General features: G+C 44.8%; 1 protein-coding gene across 1 annotated transcript in view; it reads right to left on the bottom strand.

Moving 5' to 3' along the window:
• SLC26A7 (solute carrier family 26 member 7) overlaps positions 1–23,449 on the bottom strand; it is an 888,192-nt gene that overhangs the window by 388,998 nt on the left and 475,745 nt on the right. Inside the window, exon 6 of the mRNA XM_069622129.1 lies at positions 15,031–15,113. Coding sequence (XP_069478230.1) covers positions 15,031–15,113 — 83 coding nt within the window. The remainder of the gene's footprint in view (positions 1–15,030; positions 15,114–23,449) is intronic.

Raw genomic sequence — 23,449 nt, 5'->3', positions numbered from 1 at the left:
ATGCACGAGAAGGCGCATGTCATGTGTGCATATCCAAGTCCCATATGTGCCACCACCGTCACGAATAGTGGCGGGGTGCTTTCTATGTTCTCCACCAATCCTAATTCTACCTCACTTATTGCAAATATATATATGCATATAACTAAATACTGTACTTATTGAAACATAATGTATGAATAAGGTGCTCAGACTGGGTATAATCGAGACACATCCAGCAAAGTTTAAATGCATGTTTTGTATTGTTTTGAATAAGTATTATAGAGTGTTCAAATGTTTGTGATGTCTTTACCTAAATCGGCAACACACGAGGGAAATACCTTTGTGAAATACGTGCAAGGCCATTCCCCCTCCCACCCTGCGAAGGCTGCCAAGGGATGAGAGCAGAGACCGCGCCGCGCTGCTTTACCTCCCCCAACCAGACTGGAGCCGCTTCAAAGACTTGTAACCCCCTCTGTAGCACCCAAGGCCGCCACCCGCCACCTGCATTATTTACAGCACAGCAGTAAACCTCTGCCTGAACACACGCGCCCCCTCGTAAACCTCACAACCCACCGGACCATCTCAGACTTATGGCCCTGTGCAATCAGGACACCCGACGTTTTGACAACACACAGCGGAACATCCATAACAACTTCTAACAAGGCAGAAAGACCTGTACCGCCCGTCCCAGGCCCTGAAGCTTAGCCCCTCGACCTATGGCCCCGGTCAACAGGACACTGGTAACCATGTCCTGACGTATTACCTCCAGACCGCTCACAAGGTGCATTCCTCCTGTGTTGCATTAACCTGTAGCATAACCTATGGGAAGATTTACTAAAGAAGATAATATTGATGATTGAATGACTGCGGTGTGCATGGCCTAGGGCAAATAAGTCCGGAAAAGACATTCATCTCTGACACTGGCCGCGATGGCACGACAACACCGCCCGGATGAACTCCGCCACCCTGCCAGGCCCAGCCCAACCCACGAGGCTGACCAGTGACGTCTTCCAGCCAAAGCCAACCACATCACAGCAGCACCTATAGTTAGTCGTCGCCACCCAATCCCCTTGAACTTGTGCCCCCTATAGTGTGTAGGTTCTTATGACGTTTTTTGTAAATATATACGCCTGTCTTTGCTATTGTCAGACAGAGCGCTCTCGGAGTTTGCAGAGTTCTTTGCATGCCCTATTCTGATTGATAAACTCCCATTTACGCTCACCCGCACTCTGTCTTGGCCTTATTCCCATTTTGGGAGAGTCCTTCATTGTCTCTCATTGCGGGGAGGATCGTGCTTGTTGGGGACGCTTGCTTTCATCCCCTAACCTTGAATATTCTATTTAGCAACTGTTGTCTCAATACTCGCTGACGACACAGGTCCATACTCTTAATGGGGTCATGGGATGAATAGCAGTCTTTATAAGGCTCTGTCTGCCGGGGATGATTTCTTCTATTTTATGGCATTTAATACCAGGTGTAGTGGCACTAATTTGCTATAGAGGGTACTGGGTATGTAGCTTAATCTAATGTGTTTGATCTCCAGGTTTATGGTGTCCTAAGAAGACATTTTGCCAAAGCTTCTGCGCGTTTATTCAAACATGTACTTGCGCGATCTGAATTACACCTGGCATAGTAAGATCGTTGCCTGTCTCCCCTCTGTTCCCCCTCCCTTGCCTTGTCGCGCCTTGAAACACTTGTGTATAGGCACGTTATAAATGCCATATCATATCAGATCAATTATAGTTTGGACCAGAAATAATTGCTACATATCTACTCGTGTCATGGGATAAGAGATGTACCAAACGTCACACTCTAAATGAGGCACAGACACGGAGCCTTCCTTTAACACGTCCTTTATTCTATCACATACTATTCTTACTGACGAACCCCACGTCCCATCCCGTCCCTCCCCTTCCGGCCGCCCCGTGTTCCTTGTCACGTGACTAGGGAGTCATACGACGACATCACACCCCCCCCGATACTAAACATTAAGTTCATGATCAGGGCATCTCTTCAATAAGACGCGGTGGTCGTCTTCGGGTTCTCTGAGGTCTCCAGTTATTTCCTTCGCTCGATTCCTGAGGTAGCCAACGGGGCTCATCAGTGTCGGAATCTTCTTGGTCTCCTTCATAGGGTGTATCCTGTACCAGAGTGTCCCTTGGCATGTGATGTTCGACTAGGGGTATGATCCCTGGCATTTTCTTGAAGTGAGAGCTGTTTCTTGTTACCATGTGCGTTGTTCCTTCAGCCGTGATGAGTGAGCCTTTCTTCTGTGTGATGGTGAGGGGTTCTTCATTGAACGATGCCATGTTTTTGCGATGTTGTGGCTGTCTCGCAACGACCATGTCTCCAGGTTCCAAACTATTCTCCTCAGCCCTCCTTTTCTTATCCGCTGTGGCTTTCATGTTCCTTTTCTGGGACGCGTCTTGCTCTCTCATTTCAGCGTCACCTTTGTACCGTTCTTCCTCTAGTTCTATGTGGGGTAGTCTAGTTCGCACATTTCTACCAAACATTACTTCTGACGGTGATTTGCCGGTGGTACTGTGTGGGGTATTGCGGTAGTCTCTCATTAGTTTACACAGTAATTTTTCCAGTGGTTCTCCAGTCAGGCGTGCTATCTGCGTGGTGCGTTTAATACTTCCCATGAATCGTTCAACTGTGCCGTTTGCTTGAGGCCACAACGGTGTAACTTTTCTGTGGTGGAAACCCATGTATTCTGCGAAGGTTTTGAAATCTTGTCCGGTGAATGGGGGTCCATTATCTGATTTCACTATTTTTGGAATTCCGTATATGGCAAACATTTTGTCCAATGCAGGGATGGTGTGATATGCTGCCGTTGACGGTACAATTTGTACATCTGGGAATCTTGAATATTCATCGATGGCCACAAAGACATATTCACCCCCTTCCAGAGGACCATAGTGATCGATCGCAATTTCTTCCCAGGTTCCATTTGGCAATTCAGTCATTCTGAGCGGTTCTGGTCTGGTCTGAGGGTTGAGAACCACACACTTGGGACAGTTTCTGAGAAGTTCTTCCACTTGTGTGTCCATTTGGGGGAACCATACCCTTTGTCGCAGCATCCTTTTTGTGGACATCATTCCCCGGTGTCCTTCATGTGCAAGTTCAAGAACCCTCTTTCTTAATGACCGAGGAATCACTAGTTTTGTCCCTTTTAGTAAAAGGCCTTCCGTTTCCGCAAGTTCTTCCTTTACTGTGAGCAGACAGGTGATGTCTTGCTTGGTTTCTTCTTCTGCACCTTCTTTGAGTTGCTTTGCCTGTTTCCAGTGCCCTGTCTCAAGACATCTCATAATGATCTGCATTGCAGGGTCCGAGTTAGTTTCTCTGGCTATCTGTTCCATGTCAAAGCCTTGTGGTGTGCTTTCTTGGACTACATACATGATGTATTGATCTGCAATGGATGGATCGGCGTTGCAATTTTGACTGGGATGACGCGAAAGGAAATCTGCTGGATTTTGTTCTTTTCCTGGTCGATGAATAATGTTCAATTGATAGTCTTGTAGCCTTAAAGCCCATCGGGCTATTCGGGGAGGCATCTTTCCATAAATGAATAATAGTGCCTGGTGGTTGGAAACTATAGTGAAAGGTTTCCCATACAGGAAAAGATGAAAGTGCTCGCATGCCCACACGACCGCCAAACCTTCCCTCTCCGCTTGTGAATATGCTTGTTCAGTTTTTGAGAGGCTGCGACTGGCGTATGATACAATGTGTATGGATTGGCCATCTTTGTGATCAAGTTGAGTCAGAATGGCTCCTAGGCCGACTGGACTAGCATCCACTATCAATTCTGTGTGCTTCTGTGGGTCAAAGTATGCCATATTTTTGGCATCAGCGATGCGATCTTTAATGATTTGGAACGCTTGTTGGCATTCATCCGTCCATCGGAAATCGGCGTTAAGTTTGGTGAGGGCTCTCAAAGGTGCACTGACAGAAGCAAAATCTTTGATGTATCTCGTGCAATAACTTGCTAGACCTAGAAACGATCGCAGATCGGTGACGGAGGTTGGTGGTGTTGTGCTTGTGAGTGCGCTGACCTTTTCAGGATCCGGTGTCATTCCATTTTTGGAGAAGATGTGGCCGAAAAATCGCAGGGTTGGTTTCCTAAATTCACATTTCTCTTTGTTCAGGGTGAGGTGTGCTTCCTCCAGTGCCATGCACACACGCATAAGGGTGTCATCGTGCTGTTCTTGATTTTGTCCAAATACTAAGATGTCATCACTATAGTTCAAGCAATTTGGTACGTGTTTTATTATGTTATGAATTTCCGACTGAAATATTTCTGCCGCTGAAGAAACTCCAAAACTGAGCCGCTTGTATCTGTAGAGGCCCAGGTGAGTGGCAAAAGTGGTGATGTACCTTGACCTTTTGTGAAGTTCTAATTGATGGTACCCCTTATTGAGGTCCAGTTTTGAAAACACTGTGGCTCCATTGAGCAAATGCACCATGTCCGTTATCCTAGGAGATTGATGGCGTTCTCTCAAGATTGCTTCATTAGGTCTTCGCATGTCCACGCAAATGCGAATGTCAGTGGAGTCTTTTTTTGGGACTGGTACAATGGGTGATACCCAGGGAGTGGGACCTTCAGCAGGTTCAATTATGTCCGCTTCTAAGAGTTTCATTAATTCGGTTTCCACTTGTTTTTGTATATTAATCGGAATACCGCGGTAGTGTTGCGCTACTGGAGGAATGTTGTTGTCTATGTGTAGTTCAATTTGTCTGTCCTTTAACTTTCCGAGTCCTCTGAACAGTGCAGGGAAAATCTTGTCAATGTTGGCAGTGGGGTCAAGGTGCTTGTGCATCATGAGTCTATATAGAATGTGAATTAGACCCATATCGACTGCAGATTTGTAGCTAATAATGCATCCACTGTCAGTGGCAGCTTCAAGAACATGCATGGGTATTTCCTTCACGTGATCTTTGTATCGACATGATGCCGTGAAGAAGCCTTTACACGGTAGCGGCGTCTTGGAGCCATATGGAAAAATGAGTGCTCTAGCTGGTTGCAAGCATGGTGCATTTGGCATGTTATTGTACACTTCCTCACTCACCACATTCACTGTGGCTCCTGTGTCCACCAGAAATTCGGCAGCCACTTGGTTGACATTGATGATGAGAGTAGGGCTATTTTCTTTTGCCGTGGGATTTCCAAGTGCATATAGGTATCCTTTGGCCCGTGGTTCTCCTTTATGTGGAATATGTGATTCCTTCTTGGGTTTGTCCTCTGAGGAGGTGCTAGAGATGCTGTCAGAATGCGATTGTTCTACCAGACACCTGACATATCTTCGGGGACGTCTTCTCCGTCCGCAGGATGAGGATTTGTTGTCACGCCATTCATGTGTGGTCTTTGATTGTCTTCTATCCAACGGATCTTCTAGTTGTCGGCGGCGTGTTGCGTCATTCTGGTAGTGTGACTCACGATTGGGACTCATACGCCTCAAATCTCTTTCTGGTGTGGGGCGTCTATTTCTTCCACTTCCTCGTATTTTGCTGCGATAAATGAAACACACAGCCTTGTAATGATTTTCTCCCCCGCAGGCAGAACAAATTTGGCCCATGGCAGGGCAGGTGCCTTCATGAGGATATTCATGTCCGCAGCGGTAACAAAATGGATCTGTGTTTCCTTTGGTAGTGCTCTCAAGTTTGTGTAGATTTTCATGCTTTCCATGAATGATGGTGATGCCATCGAGACCTTCCACCTGTGCTGTTAGAGCCGCCTCAGATCGAGCCAGGCGTAGAATTTCTTCCAAATTTCGAGCCTTTTGTAGAAGTCGTTTCCTGAACTCACTGCTTTCACACCCTACAATTATCTGTGAGCGAAGGGCTTCCTCATTTGAGTAGTTGTTAAAATCGCAGTGTTTCATCTTTATTCTTAATCTCATCACAAATGCATCCATTGTTTCACCTTTTAGTTGTTTAGTGGTGTGAAAAATGTGACGTTCATAGTCCACATTTGTGTGTGGCGTGAAGTAATTGGTTAGGGTTGTCTTCAATTTGGTGTAGGTGTCTATGTCATCTTCAGGAATTTCATCTAAAATGTCTCTCACGTTTGATCCTATGGCATGGGTGAGCAAACTGTGTTTCCTTTCATCCTCCAAAGGCCCTACCGCCTTGAGACACACTTCAAAATCCCTCACCCACTTTTTCCACCTTGGTCCCAGTGTGCTGGTGTCGCTCAGGTCAAAATTGGGGGGTAGCTGAGTTATTAGGCCGTCCGTCATACTTGTGCGTGTTGATTTAGCAGGGGTAACCTGTACAGTTAGTGATTCCTCAGATGAATCATCAAGCATGACAGGTGATATACAACTGTGCACTGATTTGGTGTGGAAACTTGGATGATAATAGCTACGTGTTTCCCATCAAGCTTGACTTGAGAATGATAGAAAGTCCGTGTGTGTCACTTATGTGGTTTGCGTACCTTGTATGTTGTGGGGAGCCGACGCGCTCCACCCACTGGTGCCACTTCCTCTGGCGGGAAAATGCTGTGAGGAGCCGACGCGCTCCACTCACGCACTCCTGCGTGAGGAGCCGATGCGCTCCACCCACGAGCAAATCCCTTTTGCTGTAGTGAGCTGTCGCGGGGAGCCGATGTGCTCCACCCGCGAATCTCCTGCCCGGCGTCGGCGGGAAAATGCTGTGAGGAGCAGACGCACTCCACTCACACGCGAATGCGCCTCTGGGAATCTGCGACGCGGTCGCAGGGAGCCGATGCGCTCCACCTACGACAAGGACGTGTGGAGTTGCAGGGAGCCGACGCTCTCACCTGCGGGTCTTCCTGTCACCGTTGGCGGGTATTCGCAACACCCCGCTCGGGCTCTAGATGGAGGTTCAGCTGGCGGGGAGTATACTCACTCCTACCCGCCGTGCTCTGCCGTCGCGTCCGAAACGTCGGAAAGCGAACCTGCAGCGTGGATTTCCCTCGTCGCCAGTGTCGAGATGTACCAAACGTCACACTCCAAATGAGGCACAGACACGGAGCCTTCCTTTAACACGTCCTTTATTCTATCACATACTATTCTTACTGACGAACCCCACGTCCCATCCCGTCCCTCCCCTTCCGGCCGCCCCGTGTTCCTTGTCACGTGACTAGGGAGTCATACGACGACATCACACTTAGCCCCTCGACCTATGGCCCCGGTCAACAGGACACTGGTAACCATGTCCTGACGTATTACCTCCAGACCCCTCACAAGGTGCATTCCTCCTGTGTTGCATTAACCTGTAGCATAACCTATGGGAAGATTTACTAAAGAAGATAATATTGATGATTGAATGACTGCGGTGTGCATGGCCTAGGGCAAATAAGTCAGGAAAAGACATTCATCTCTGACACTGGCCGCGATGGCACGACAACACCGCCCGGATGAACTCCGCCACCCTGCCAGGCCCAGCCCAACCCACGAGGCTGACCAGTGACGTCTTCCAGCCAAAGCCAACCACATCACAGCAGCACCTATAGTTAGTCGTCGCCACCCAATCCCCTTGAACTTGTGCCCCCTATAGTGTGTAGGTTCTTATGACGTTTTTTGTAAATATATAAGCCTGTCTTTGCTATTGTCAGACAGAGCGCTCTCGGAGTTTGCAGAGTTCTTTGCATGCCCTATTCTGATTGATAAACTCCCATTTACGCTCACCCGCACTCTGTCTTGGCCTTATTCCCATTTTGGGAGAGTCCTTCATTGTCTCTCATTGCGGGGAGGATCGTGCTTGTTGGGGACGCTTGCTTTCATCCCCTAACCTTGAATATTCTATTTAGCAACTGTTGTCTCAATACTCGCTGACGACACAGGTCCATACTCTTAATTGGGTCATGGGATGAATAGCAGTCTTTATAAGGCTCTGTCTGCCGGGGATGATTTCTTCTATTTTATGGCATTTAATACCAGGTGTAGTGGCACTAATTTGCCATAGAGGGTACTGGGTATGTAGCTTAATCTAATGTGTTTGATCTCCAGGTTTATGGTGTCCTAAGAAGACATTTTCCAAAGCTTCTGCGCGTTTATTCAAACATGTACTTGCGCGATCTGAATTACACCTGGCATAGTAAGATCGTTGCCTGTCTCCCCTCTGTTCCCCCTCCCTTGCCTTGTCGCGCCTTGAAACACTTGTGTATAGGCACGTTATAAATGCCATATCATATCAGATCAATTATAGTTTGGACCAGAAATAATTGCTACATATCTACTCGTGTCATGGGATAAACGTCTCTTCGCTACTCTGCCGAGCACTATCTTGTACTACCCTTCCACTGTAACCTTGGCTGTCTCATACTTTCAGGTGAGAAAGGGCTTTTCATAAAGTTAAACAAATCCAAGTACTGCGGAACAGCAGTTCTAAAAGAACAAGTTGTGCAGTTTCTAATGGGGTCTTTGCTTCTAAATGGCAGAACCTCTGCTCACTGCTACATTTATGACTGTTTTCCATGTGTATGCATCTCTTAGTAATCTACTCAGTGTATTCAGCATGTTATATTTCTCAGTGATCTTCTCAGTGTACGCTGCAACCTTACTCCCTCAATGTGACACAACTACCTATAGTGTTGAAAACGAATTCTATTCTACTTGTGTTTATATTTTAACACAAGCATGCCCTATTCTACTTGTGTTAGTGTGTTGATTATATTCATGCTTCTTAAGAACAATCTGGCCGCGTACAAGGCCGAAAAACATTAATTTAAATGGGCTCCCTTACCTTATATTTGTGTACACACCTTGGAGGTGTGGGGGTAGGTACATTTGCCCTATTTGCACTATCACACTACCATTGCCCCATTTGGGGAAATACTACATTATTGCTAAAGTAGTACTTTAATATGCATGTTCCGTCACACAATACTACTCTTGTTGGTTAATTGTTGTTCAAGGGGTCAACCAAAAGGTATCTTTCTTCACGCAACCTTGGTCCAGCCCTCTCCCAAAGGTCTTTTCCTTATTGTGAGTTGATCTAAATTGGTGATATAGATTTACTTCTCAAGCTGTGTTTCCTTAAACAGCAATAACTGGTCTCTCTATAGCAAACCCTATGCTGCCTATCTGGCAAACCGCTATCTTTATTGAATACCTCTGACAGCATTTTTTTTAGCATTTATTAAGAAGGGGTGGGGTCAGGGCATATTAAACATTGATTTTTGTTGGCTAGTGGGAGAGGAGTGGGCACGTTGGCGGGGATATGACGCGGCCTGCCCCATAAAAGAACACCACAAAAAATGTGGCAAAAAGGCTACTGTGATCGCCGATCAGGGTTCCACTCAGTGCAATACATTCAATGCAGCGTTTCAATACAGAAAGTGCCTCCTCTACCACCCTGCCTTTACCTTTGTCCGTTTCTCTCCAGTTGCCTCACTGAAAAGCAGACCATCCGTTAAATCCCTCTGTTAATGTTCCCCAGTCTACTGAGGGGTGTCTGCTGCTTGGGGCTATGCTGTCTCAATTAAAAACTCTTGCAAATTGGGAGGCGCTGTTGAGCAGCGAAAAGAAATGGCGGTCTATAGCTTCAGCCCCGACATTATCCTGTTTTCATAACTATCCGGTTGTGTGCCGTAAATCTTGATGTGCAATGGTAGAATAAACGCCGGAAGGTCCAAGGATATTTGTGCCCGAGAATCGCTGTGATCCGAGGTGAAAAGAAGCTACACCGATAGCAAACTCAGCGGTACAGGGAAGAGGCGAACCCTGATTTGGGCTCCACGGGCGGACCTGCTCACGGGACACCAGCTCTCGGCGCGCTCCGTTCCGAAAACCCCTGTGTGTCTGATAAAATCAACCCTGACATTTAATGCTGCGGGGTGAACGGCGAGAACCCTCAGCGAGGCGCGTTTATGAAGTCTGGATCACCCAGCTGACACTGTATGTATTCTGCAATGGCAGATCGGCCGCTTAGTGCAAAAGCCGTGCTTGTTGTGGCACGGACACGAGCTATGGATAAAACCGTTCATATGGAAGCAGATACAGGGGAGCTCTCACAAAACAAATGGCCTGCCAATAAGCCCTGATCCCATCACTGGCGGGTCCTACGATACCCTAGAGTGTCAGAGGAGCACGGAGTGCCGGCGCGAGAGCCCGTAAGTCAGTAAGACGCTCACAGAGACTGCCTGTCCCACGGGTGAACGATATGGGAGACGTTTAAAGTGTGGGTAAGGGGTACAATGATCTGCACAACTGGTATATTAAAGAAAACAAGACAAGACCTGGGGGACATTGAAAGGGACATATGACACCTAGAAAACCAATAAGGCAACACCAAAGATAGGACGCTCTTCGGTGTAATCAAAGAAAACATGACAAACTTCTGCGACCTGGCGGACCAACAAGTAAGGTATATGGCCAAACCCTCCCATTCCTCTAGGTATGGGGAGGGAGATGGACCAGGGAAACTGTTAGCTGGAGTGGTCAGGGGCCAGGAAGGGTACAAACCATCACGGGTGTTGTAGGGAAAGTTGGCCAGTTGGTAACGACCGCCGAGGCAATAAACAAAGAATTCAGGGAATGTTATAAGGCATTGTATGTCAATACGGATACTAGTACATATGAAGAAACAGAACAATATTTAACCGAGAGCTCCCCTACGGGCCTCTCGTCAGATGTGAGGGAAGAAATTGACAGGCCGATTGAGCTAACGGACATAGAAAAATCCATAGATACATTGGCCTCTGGTATATCCCCAAGCCTAGATGGACTTGGCATCGAAGTATATAAAGCATATAAGGGAATCTTTGCTCCCAAAGAGAGTATAGAAAGAAACATTAGAGAATGGGCTGCTCTCACCATCATTGTCAGAAGCGGTCATCACTGTGCTACATAAACCTGGACATCCACCAAGTGAGATGGATTCCTACCGCTCCTTATCCCTAATATGCCAAGATATTTGCAAAAACACTAGCAAATAGGCTTCTCCCGAATATGCAACAACTGGTACATACAGACCAGGTGTCATAAATCACCAATGTATCAATTGAAAAGGATACAGTAACCAAAAAAAGGATACAATTGGTAGGGCTCTTCCGGATCCTATTTTCACACGACTTAATTGTAGGTAGGTCAAATTAGACCTTCCAAATGATACAACTCTCTGACTGAAGGAAACAGGCAGAGAGATGGATCACTGGAAAGGGCGTGGGAATTGTGTAGGAAGTATGCCTAGGATAGATAAAGTATCATAAGAAACTGTCCCAAACTCGAATTACTAAGATAACACAGTATTAGCATTAATTCAGACACTGACCTTATGGCAAAACTGAAGTAATCCACGAAAGTCTCTTGAAGAAAACCAGGAGTTGAACAAACGACAAAGGAAGGGAAGATTAGTAAGGGAGACTTATCCCGAACGGCACGAGGCTCTCGCTAGATACCGGGTTGGTGCATCACAGGATAGCGTCCAAAGTACTGTGCACAATCACCTTCCAATAGTTCATGAAATACTTCCTTTCCCACGAAGAACAAAAATTTGAATTTCACCTGTTAACTGTCACAGGTACCAAAGGTTCAAAGTAGTTCAGAAAACCACGTGCAGGATTGCACGCGATAGCATACACGCAGCCAGGCCAGCCGCGCTTGGAGACAGCATTTCCGCGTGGAGATTTAGCACGCAAACTGGATACACGCAGCCCAGGACAGCCGCGCTTGAAAACAGCGTATGCGTGTAGAGATTTAGCACGCAAACAGGATACACGCAGCTCAGGACAGCCGTGCTTGCAGACAGCGTCCACGTGGAGATTTGGCACGCGAACAGGATACATGCAGCTCAGGACAGCCGCGCTTGCAGACAGCGTCCGCGTGGAGATTTGGCACGCGAACAGGATACACGCAGCTCAGGACAGCCATGCTTGCAGACAGCGTCCACGTGGAGATTTGGCATTCGAACAGGATACACGCAGCTCAGGACAGCTGCGCTTGCAGACAGCGTCCGCGTGGAGATTTGGCACGCGAACAGGATACACGCAGCTCAGGGCAGCCGCGCTTGCAGACAGCGTCCACGTGGAGATTTGGCACGCGAACAGGATACACGCAGCTCAGGACAGCCGCGCTTGCAGACAGCATCTGCGTGGAGATTTGGCACGAAAACAGGATACACGCAGCTCAGGAATTAGCGTGTGTAGGAAAACACGCTTCAAAAGGCCAAAGAAATTGCTGAAGGGAATGCGAGGACGCAGGTCCGGAGTTCAGCAACAAAACGCCAACAAAGAGTTAATCAGAAGCAGCGATCGGCGTTTCCACACTGCTTATGTACCTACTGCTGTGATACACGTGATGGAACTAAATCATGTGAATTTAACGACGTGAAAAATGCAGACGTCGTTTACCGGGCAATGCATCGAACAACCTCCATTTCGAATAGAATGGTCTGGCGGTTCTATGGGCGTAACTCATTTTGTATGGAGAGGTCGTTCCTGGTCCAGAGGTATGTCCAGCAGGCATGACACCAGGATTTATTCCACACTATCAATGGGATTGAACCTTAGACGACTATTTGGAATCATTTCACAGGTCAGCCCAGAGGCCAGTGCGGCGTCACTGGACGCTGAGAAAGCCTTTCATTCAGTATCATGGACATTCTTATTTGAGGTACTTAAACAGTGCAGGATGGGTGATGTATTCGACTTCTAATACAAACCCAACCACTAGAGTCTGCACGAATGGGACATTCTCACAACCATTTGAACTGGCCCGCGGTACTAGATAGGGCTGCCCTTTTTCGCCCTTATTATTTGCACTTACAATAGAACCCATCGACTGGAGAATGCACGAACGGCACTCGCAAAGAGGGATAGATATAGGAGGGAGCCCCTCAGATAATATCCCTATATGCAGACGGTACTTACGTAACCCTGAAGAAACCTCAAACCAGTCATGGCAGAAGTAGCCAAATTCACAAAGCATTCGGGATATAAGATAAATAATGCAAAGTCTGAGCTATTTCCATTGACCAAGAACACAACTGCACACACTGATCTGTTAGGATTCAGATGGGCCCTGATTAGAATCAAATACCTTGGGGTGATGGTATCTGGTAAACAGCAGACACTGTACGAAAACAACCACAAAGCTTACCTCAATGTGTTAATGACTAAACTGGCAGCATGGGCCAAATTCCTGATGTCCTTATAAAGTAAACTATCTCTACTGAAAATGGTAGTGGTACCCAAATTGCTTTATTATTTCACCACAATCCCGATATGGCCAGGTCGTGGATTTTTCACTAGACTCAGATCCATGGCGATACCATTTGTTTGGGGCAATGGGGTATCTAGGATTAGCTGGGAGGGACTGTCAGAACCGTATGACTGGCCGCTCCAGACGGAGTTGTACTACATGGTGGCGCATGCACAATATGCAGGATATTGGTATTTACAATCCCCAGCCCTAGCCCACCTAGAACTGGAACAATATGAAGCAGCCCCTCCGATCTAAAGGCCGTAATTCTTGAGGAGAAGTATATAGATTCGTGCCATTTCGACCCAGTGCGCACAGTGGTTAATGCACGGAGGCGGATACATGCAAGACTGAATATAAATACACCATACAACAGCAGAATACCACTAGGGAATTTCCCTGGGCTACCACAAACATATGATTCTGATATACAGAAAGCCTGGAACCCCGAGGGAATTATGAGGTTGGGGGACCTGTTTCCGGGAGGGACCTTTGTAACTCATGGGGAATTCAGGGAGAAATTGGGGGATAACCCTGTCAAACAGCTGCAGTATTTCAATATAAAGGCGGCAGTGCGCCACAAATGGCCATCCCTTCCACAAGAACCCGAGCCCTGTACACCAATATAAATGATAATAAAAGAAGAGATGCCCAGAATGCTGGTTTCCAAATTATATAAGTCAATTCAGACAGGCCAACAGCAGCAAAATAAAGCTAAACTTAAATGGGAAAGGGATCTAGAAATAACCACTGACGAAATTGAAAATGGCAAAAATATTGTTTGCTAACGAGAGAGGTATCCCTGAACACTCGACTGAGACTTATACAGTTTAAAAATATTGAACCAACTACATTATACTCCAGCGAGGGTAGGACGATTCCATCCTGGTACAACGAATGAATGTATGACATGTGGGTATGAGGGGGAAGACTCAATGCATATGTACTGGAATTGTCCGAAGATTATACAATTTTGGCGCGTGATATCAAGGGCATTACATGATGTGATCGGTGTTCCCCACCGAGCCCCCCTGCTCACACAATTGAAATATCTGCTGGGAGACATAGGTAAAATGTTCATCAAAATACGAAGGCTTTTTAATATGGGCTGTTACTGACAACAAAAATGCATAATGTTGAAATGGAAGTCCAGTAGGGCACCAACGTCCCAGGAGTGGTTAAGAGAAATTACAGTTTTGAGTGAACTGGAGGAGGGATACACTTGGACGATCAATATGTCAATAGACCAAAAGACATTTGGAGCCCATTTAAGGCATACCATACCAGACAAGAACAGGATAAAATCTGAGTTATAATATACATTGGAGAATGGCGATTTGTAAAAACTGTACATTTGAAATGGTAATCCGCTGTAATTATGTGGCCCGTGAGTTAGCTGTACCTGCTCACCTGCAACCTAAATAAAGAGTTTAAAAAACAAAAACTCTTGCAAATTTGGCAACGTTCTGCAAAGCAGGGCCACATGAAAGTGGGCATACCTCGGGTTTGTCAAATCGATTCGCCAGAGATTTCTTGAACTGGAGAATTTATGAAAGTCCTAAAACTATGGTTGTATGTCTTCGAGTTATTAACACTCAATTGTGCACCATGCCTTTTAAAAATAAAATCATCAAACAGCCGAATAACAACATTCTTGAGCGAACATCTTGGAAAAAATGTATATCAAATATCCAAAAAAAGAAATCACCAGATTAGTGGCTAAGTGGATAGTCTATAAAGTGGTTTATACTGATTAAAACATATTTTGCACCTTTTTACCTTTGCAGCACTAACCTTTTAATACAAATCAACAATAGGTTTCATGCATTCTGCCATGTTTCAAGTTGCCATAAGAGATGATGAAAAGCAAGTAAATGTACATTACCCTTTTGGAATATGTCCCACAACTTGGAGACCATATGTATTCTCCATATCGGCAAAGTAGCAAGCAAGCGATAAGACGGCAATCTATGTAATGAAGGGTAACATCAACATTCTTAATATTCAGGCACATATACATCTATTGTTTATACAACTAAACTGTGCTTTTTACTTTAAAAATAGCAGCTTGCACAATTGCTCATTTACATATTGAATGTGGTTGTCAAGCAGAGTTGTTCTGCAGGAACACAACTGTAAAAAGTAAACCGCCAGATCTTCAAAGAATGCAGCATGTATGAATTCCTATACTACTATTCATAGGCGGTTCCATGTCGCTTTGCCGACAGGAATTCCTTTGAAGTACTTTACTTTGTCGGAATTCCGCCGACAAAACTCATACAATTTTGAATTTTTATTTGGGGGTTTATTTGGGGGTTCTCCCTACACTAGCCCCCTGCCCCTTCCCCCAAACCTCTCCCCACCAATTTTACCCCTTTATCCTCCATATATATTTAGATAAGCTTTGTCTGCGAATTATTTCGAAGTAAAGTACTTCTAAAGAATTAATGTCGGCAAAAGGACGGCATACGTTACAGACAACTTGGCCTGTCTTTAAATGAAAAAGACAGGCAACAAATAAAAAAATAAAAAAAACTTTTGCTATTTATTTATTGGATATTTGTAAGCCGCCTATGCAACAAATGGTGTTTCAAAGCACCAAAAGGCAAAAGGGGGGAGGGACAAGGGAGAAAGATAACAATGGATCGTGCAATTGGAGTGCCGATCTGCATGAATGTGAAGTCTTAGGGTGGGAAAGGAAGTGCAGGGCAAGAGGAAAAAGAGTGCAATGAAAGAGGGTGTAAGAGGGGGGAGAGGGCAACAAGGGCTGGGTGAGTGCTAAGGGGAGGCCTGGTGGCCAAGTGCCAGAGATTGCATGGGGTGAGGCTCCACATGCTAAGTGCGAGGAAGGGGGTGGACTGGGCGTGGGGTCGGGGGGGGAACTGGTGCACTGTAGAACTCAGCTTGAAACCAGGCAGCCAGTCACTACGAGATGGGGGCGTTAGGCGTTATCAGGGAAGGAGGGGGAGAGGGGAAGAAGAAGAGTAAAGGAGGGTCTTGAGGAGCTTCCAAACTTAAGAAGATCCGGCTCAAGCCTGAGAGGAGCAGGGAGACAATTCCAGAGGGAGGCTCCTACAGAGGAGAGAGATCTACCCCCCACTCTCTGGTCTTCTAGCTCCAACTCTTTGCAGATTAGACGCTTCTCTAAGCAAAGGGCTCTAGAAGGGAGGTATTTAGGGAGAGAGAGTTGGGTGTAGCGAGGTCCCAGGCCCCAGAAAGCATTATGAATGATGAAAAGGGTCTTGAACTTGATCCAAGAAGCAACCAGGAGCCAGTGGAGGGATTCTAGGGCTATAGAGATGCAGTCCTTGGTCGTCAGGCCAAGGATATGTTTTGCAGTCCTAGTCTGGATTAGTTGGAGAAGCCAAGGGAGGATAAATGAAGATTGAGGAAGAGACTGTTGCAGTAGTCCAACCTAGAGTGGACCAGAGCTCCGGAGAGATTGGGTTTCTGGAGGAAGGTGAGGAAAGGGAGAATGCCTTCCAGGAGGTGCAGCTGATGGTGGGCCGTCTTGGCAAGGTCTGCGATGTGAGGAGAGAAGGAGAGAGAATAGTCAAAGGTGACACATTTCTTTGCCTCACAAGAGGGTGAGGGGAAGAGACCCGTAGAGGATGGCCAGAGCATAGGAGGGAAGGGGGAGAGCTGGGGTCCCAATGAGAAGGGTCTCATTCTTACTGGCATTAAGGCAGAAAGCAATGGCAGCACACTGTGCCTGAATAGCAGTGATACATCCAGGGATCAGGGATGAGAGAGGAGGAAGAGGAGGCCATGGAGGGAAGCTTAAACAAGAGATGTGTGTCGTCTGCATAGCACTGGAAGTAAGGAGAGAAGGAGGAGACCAGGTGGGCCAGAAGGGCAAAGTAGATGTTGAAGAGCCACGGCAAGAGGATAGAGCATTTAGGGATGCGGCAGGTGGAGAGTGTGATTGGGGAGAAAAAAGGGCCCAGTTGAACCTGAGATGGTCCGTCAGAGAGGAAACCAGTCAAGTGCCAGACCTGTGATGCCAAGGGTGTCATAGAGCCGATTAGTCAGGGTGGCATGATTGACCTTGTCAAAGGCAGATGAAAGATCCAGAAGGATAAGAACGGATGGAGAGTTGGAATCGAGATTAGAAAGCAAGCCTTCATGGGTGTTCAGGAGAGCAGTTTCCTACAACCTACAGATTCAGTGTGTTGGATCAGTTGGGAGATAACCAGTTTCTCAGGGAGTTTGACCAGGAAGGGGGCAATGGAGATGGAGCAGTAGTTAACCGGGCAGGAGGGGGTGACAGAGGCTTTTGAGGAGAAGATGCACAAGGGAGTGCTTGAGGGATAGCGAGAAGGAGCCAGTGACAAAGGATTGATTACAGAAATTGGCCAAGCGTGGCGCAAGGGACGCAATGTTGTCCTTAATAGTTCTGGAGGAGAAGAAGAGCACCTGTTTGGAGGAGACTTTCAAAAAAGGACTTGTCTAGAGACCTCATCCAGTGCTAAGGGCGACAAAGAGGGGAGTAGGAGGGGAGAGGGGCCCAAGGGAGGCCTGAGAGCTGGCGGGAGAGGCGTAGAGGAGAGCAAGAAGATGATGTCCTGAAATCTGGTTAAGAAGTGAGAGGCCAGTGAAGCACAGAAGGTCGAAGCCCCCTGTTTCCCTTTGTCTATAAGCCTATTCTGACATACTCCACACCTGTTTTAACCCCTTACCCCACCCCCACCCCACATGTATATATACTTATTTATTTATTTTTAAATGAGGATTTTTTCAGTAAAAATGATTTGTTAAAAATGTTTTTGTAATAATACCTATTCAGTAATATCACTGGATACTGCTTGGATATGGGCCCTCTTCGAGAGAGGATGCAGAGTCTGTATTGCCTTTGGAGCAGGCATCAGGCCAGTCTGTCAGAGGATGCTCCTGAAGCCCGCCACTTCCTCTCATCAACTCTGCACTTGCGTTTCAGGGAGGCTAGGTCAGAGTCATACCAGGTTTTATGCTTGGAGGCAGGTAAATGCAGATCCTCATGACAGGAGCAAGGATGTCCTGGGTGTTGGTGATAGAGTGGTGAAGATTAGTAAGGGCACAATCAGCGTGGGAGTCTGTGGCAGGAGTGGGAGTGGCAAAAGCAGCAACTGACACCCGCTTCATTGGTCGAATGACAGAGGCTTAGCCATGGGACCTAAGAGATCAAGGTCAGAGGACAAGAGAGCATGATCAGACCAGGACAGAGGTATAGTGAGAGGGCTGGAGATGGGGATGTCTGATGAGATGAGAGCATCCAAGGTGTGTCCAGCTGAGGGCATCGGACCAGAGGGAAGTATGGTGAGGCAAGGAAGTCACAGAGGCTGCGGAAGAGTCCAGTGGCCGAATCAGGAGAATCAAGGTGAATATTGAAGTGTCAGAAAGGAGAAGCTTGGAGGTGGAGGCAAGAAGAGAAGAGGTGAGGTCAGACCGATCCGAGAGGAAGAGGTAGACCGGGCCAGGGGTCCAGCAGATGGTGGCGAGAGTCAACGAGAGGGTTGGAGAGACAACAAACCTGCAGACGAGGCATTCGAAGGAAGAGTAGGTCTGAGTGGGAATGATGGCCGCAAGGAGCCATTCAGGGAAGATCAAGGCCACTCTGCCTCCAGACCTGTTAGGCCTGGGTTTAGAGCGGGCTATGAATGCATATGCTTGAAAAAGTGCTGCTAACCGGTTTGAGGACACCTGTCCCCCCAAAATAATTGGTTCATGAGAATTGGTGACTAGGATTACCTGGTGATAGGGTTTTGCAGGGATCTCAGTTTGTTACCCCATGTGAAAAAAGCAGAAATGGGGCAGACCCAACATGATAATGTATAAAGATTTTATGTAAACCGTTTGGGAGTTACAAGGATGTTTTGTTGAACACAGCATTTGAATGGGTCTTTATTGTATGCTGGCACACTGTGGTATAGACGTGAGGGTCATTTTGAGATGACCAAGTGAAGGTGAGCTCCTGTGTTCTACTTTGCTTTCTTTTTACAACTTTAAATGCATCGATTTTCCTCCCAACAGTCCGGCAGACTTGAGGGTGCCAAGTTGAGCGTGTTCTAGCAGGAGTGGTGACTTGACTTCAGGGGGATGGGACCCTGTGTACAAGGAGATAAGAGCTAGCACATTAGAGAGAAGGAGGATGCAAACTCTGTTTGGAATAGGGAGAAGGTAGAGTTCCCGTGAGAGTAAGTAGGGGCTTCCTAAGTGATCCTGAGGGGATTAAATAACTTATCAAATGTAATATCTTTATGGTGCAGGGGAGTGGATTTACTTCTAAAATGCACAAACAGACTTACTGTCCTAATTAATGAGGCTTGGAAGGGCTGTGTGGGCTATACATTTTTTATGATCACTAAAGTTAAGCCACTCAATCCTAACCTAATTTGTTTTGTGGCAGAGATACAGGATATTGTTAAGAAATATAAATGTGTCCCTTTGTTGTGCAATATTTGTGATTCCCCAGGAGGCAAATTGTACAAATAAAATATTGTCTGACTTACATCATATATTAGCAGCAAGATCTGCACTATGTGCCAAAGATCTAGTTATCCTTGTGGGTGATTGCAATGCTCAGTGCATAGCTGGTGGTGAATAGAAGGCTAATGATGAATTTTAAACAGCGTGAAACAGAACAAAGGGAATGTACACAGCGAATAATGGACTTCCTTTTTTAATGGAATGTAACATAATGCACATGTTGAACGGGAGAGTAAGTAGTGATATACCCAGTAACTTTACTTGGTTAGCCGGTAAATATTGCTCAACAATAAATTATTAATAAGTGGAAATACTCACTACCTGTTCCTGTTTTTAAGGAAGGGGTCCACCTTGAACCTGACAATTATAGACTTCTTGTCTTGTTAGACTTTCCCAGCTAGATCTATGTCACACTCATACTGAACGAAATGCAAGCATGTGTCAAGGAAAGTTTGCAGCTCAGCCCATTAGCTTGGCTAATATTGCATTAGCAAGCATAATAATATGCATTATTATATGCATACAAAATAATATGCATTAGCATGCATAATATTTTGATATTAAACTAAAAAGGAGGGCCTTATAAAAAAAGGTACCCACTGTTGCACTTAATCTATAATGATTTTACAGTGTCCTTTTATGGCGTGTGTAAGGAACTCATAGTGGCAGCAGTAAAGACAGGCATGAGTAATCACAGTTAAAGAGTGTTTATTGAACAATAAATGCAGGGTAAAAAAACCTATTGCCAATTCCTTACAACTAAATTACAGAAAGAGTGTGGGATAGGGTATCTATAAAGAAAGAAGTGTTCTCAAATCATAAGTCAGGATGTGATTGCTAGGGGTCTTCCTTCCCCACGGTTTTAGCATGGGACAAGGTGGGACTTGGAGCACAGCACACGCTCAAGCCTTTCCAGCACAAGCTGACAGTTCAGAGGTGGCTTGCTTCCTTTTACTTCTTCGCTTCCGCTTTCATCTTTAGATCGTGGATCATTTTTATTTTCGACTCTTTCTCAAGGCACCCCTTGCTTGACTATGCATGACCCCCTTTGTTTATCTATTCCCTGGGATGTGGGTCGATAGATGGGTCTATGATCTCTTCGATCTTCCCATCGATGGGCTGACTGGAAGTATTTAGCCGCATCTGCGTGTTTCTTTGCGCAGTCTCAATGGCCATAGCTAGGGTAGGTCGATTTAATTGAAGTACAGATTTTTGCAAAAAAGGGGGGAAGGAATTTGTAAATTATTCTAAGGTAATCATCTCGGTCAGTTCTTCTAGAATTTTATTATTAGTCCATAGCATTAGCGTGTTTTTGATCCATTCTCTTTAGGAGCTTCTCCCGGGTTCATCCTAAGGGATCGTAATTTCTGCCCATAAAAATAGCAGCTTTGCCATACTCTTTTCAACAAGCCTTCCTTGAATGTTAGGAAGGAGGCTCCGTGTGCAAGGTTGAGTAGTTGATAAGATGTTTCGAGTTCCCCTTTTATCAAGGGTCCCAATTAGCATTTCTTAAGGTTTTCTCCCCACCCAATTTGTTCGGCCAGGCGTTCGAAGTTTAGGAACAAACTTCCCAAATCCTCGCCTTCGAGTTAGGGTTGAAGTATGCCTTGTGGTAGTGACAACCTTGCTTGCAATTCAGTTAGTCTAGTTAGATTTTCTGGGAGTCTGTTTTTGGCTTGTATCTGATGGGCTGCCAACTGGGTGATGATATTGGTTACATCGGCCATTTTGTTTGGGAGTTTTTGCCCCCCCCCCCATGTGGTTTCTGAATCAGAATAAAAAATAACTCTCAACCCCTTTCAAAATCTTCAGAGTCGTCTGATTCTGAGTCTGTCAAAGGAGTGGACTGGGACAGAATATGTTTTAATCCTGATGGCCACGCTACCGGTGGAGACTATATACTATGAAAAAAAGGCTCAGTGGGAGGAGGATTTAGAGCACTAGGCCTGATGAAAGAAAAGACTGGTCAGATTTTTAGAATTATTTGGTCCCATGGCTGTATGTTATAATGAGAGAATGGGAAGGTATCTAGTAAGACTGGAGTCTTAAAGAACAGATCCAGTCATAAAAATCGGATGTTAGCAAACAGGAATAGGTCAAAAGGGGAAGCTACGTGTCTTTCTATCGTCTTCATGTGCTTAGGTAATTTTAGGGTAGGCCTGTGTGCATCATTAATAGGAATTCTGTTGTTGAGTAACTAATAAACAAGGCTGCCACCAAATATGGAGAGGTTTTTGTGAAGTGATGTGTTGAAAATGTAAACCTTGTAATTATACGTTTTTAGGGGATTGTGTTATAATGTCTGTGTCCAATGAACTGTATCAGTTTTAGATTTCTCTGTACAGGGCAACCAATCATGTTTGGGGGGATACCTTTGAAATGGTATCTGGGGGAGTGTATTAACTGTTGCAAACTGTGTGTAATATGTGTTCTTTGTATAGTTCAGGGAGACCAGGGTTAGTTTGACTGTTAGATTTCTTCTAAACCCCGTCCCGGCCATCTGTACAATAAACTTACTTTATGGACAAAAGTCACACTTAATAATTCTAGCGGTTGACCTAATTTTGGTAAAGGGGTGAAGCTAAAGGTCCATGCCTACACTATTTTATTTTGAAAATTGTCTGATGATGTATTTAATTGAAATATACGATTTTTTGTTGTAATTGTGTTTTTCTGATGTAGTTGTGTAAAATTGAAATTATTTATATTTAGTAGTAGAAAGTTTAGTAGAACGTTTATTTGCAGAATACACAAAGTACCCATAAAAACAACAGCAACTGATAATTACACATGCCATCTTAAAAAAATTAAACATTGCACCCTCGTAAAACAATGCAATATTTTAAAATACAAAAACCTTAAATTGAAACCATTTTCATAAAAAGTTTCCTCAAAGTTAGTGCATTCTTCAAAAAAATGATAATAAACCCCAACCCACAAAGATTAAGTCCACCCATAATAGGTAGCACAGTGCACATTCATACTGAAGGAATCAGGGGCCTGCAAGAGTGGTTTAAGCTGGACAAAATAGACATGTAATTGTGATTGTCGCCACATAACCCTTTAAAGTCATCCCCCTTACCTCACATTTTAATAAGAACCTTTAAAAAAAGAGACCAATTGAAAATACCAATTTTTAAAAATGTATTCATGTATATCTTTTTTTGAAGACTATAGAATGAAAGGTTGTTCAAATTATAACATGAATACTTTTATGTACATGTTCAAATTCTTCCCCATAAATTGAGGATGTAAAAGTAGGCTTACATGTTTTTAATATGAATCTATATATATATTTAACTTTTATTTTGTTTTATTGATGTTAGTAGTTTTAAATGTTTTAATTAGTAAAAGCTATTTTTGTGTTTACATGTGTTGTACAGCCTGAAATTCAATTAAAATTATATGTGTTGCATGAATTCTTAATATTAATGTATTTTTTTTTATTTGTTTCATGAATTTGTTGCCTTTTTTGTGACCGGATATATAATTGTTTTTTAAAAATATAATTTTATTTTAGTTTTAAAATATACAAATATTGTATTGTAATACAATTATTGTTAATATACTCATTGTATTCTAATGCTATTTAATAGCAACAGCCCACATTTATAAATACACGCTAACATACAAATTTAAATTTCAAATTAATAATTTTGATATGTATATTATTTTGTCAAAGAACTTGTTTTAATGAATATTTACTTTTTAAAAGCATGTCTTGATTGATGATACTTTCATTCGAGTAGCTGCATTTGTTTCTCCTACTGCAAATATTGTTCCACATTTGAAGCAGCCTAAAAAGGTATAAGCATATTCTGTAACAATACTTCATAAAT

Source organism: Ambystoma mexicanum, chromosome 5q (genome assembly GCF_040938575.1).
Source record: "Ambystoma mexicanum isolate Mex_15411 chromosome 5q, UKY_AmexF1_1, whole genome shotgun sequence".
Classification (NCBI taxonomy): Eukaryota; Metazoa; Chordata; class Amphibia; order Caudata; family Ambystomatidae; genus Ambystoma; species Ambystoma mexicanum.
The sequence above is the reverse complement of the archived record's forward strand: the minus strand, read 5'-3'. Positions and strand labels throughout refer to the sequence as shown.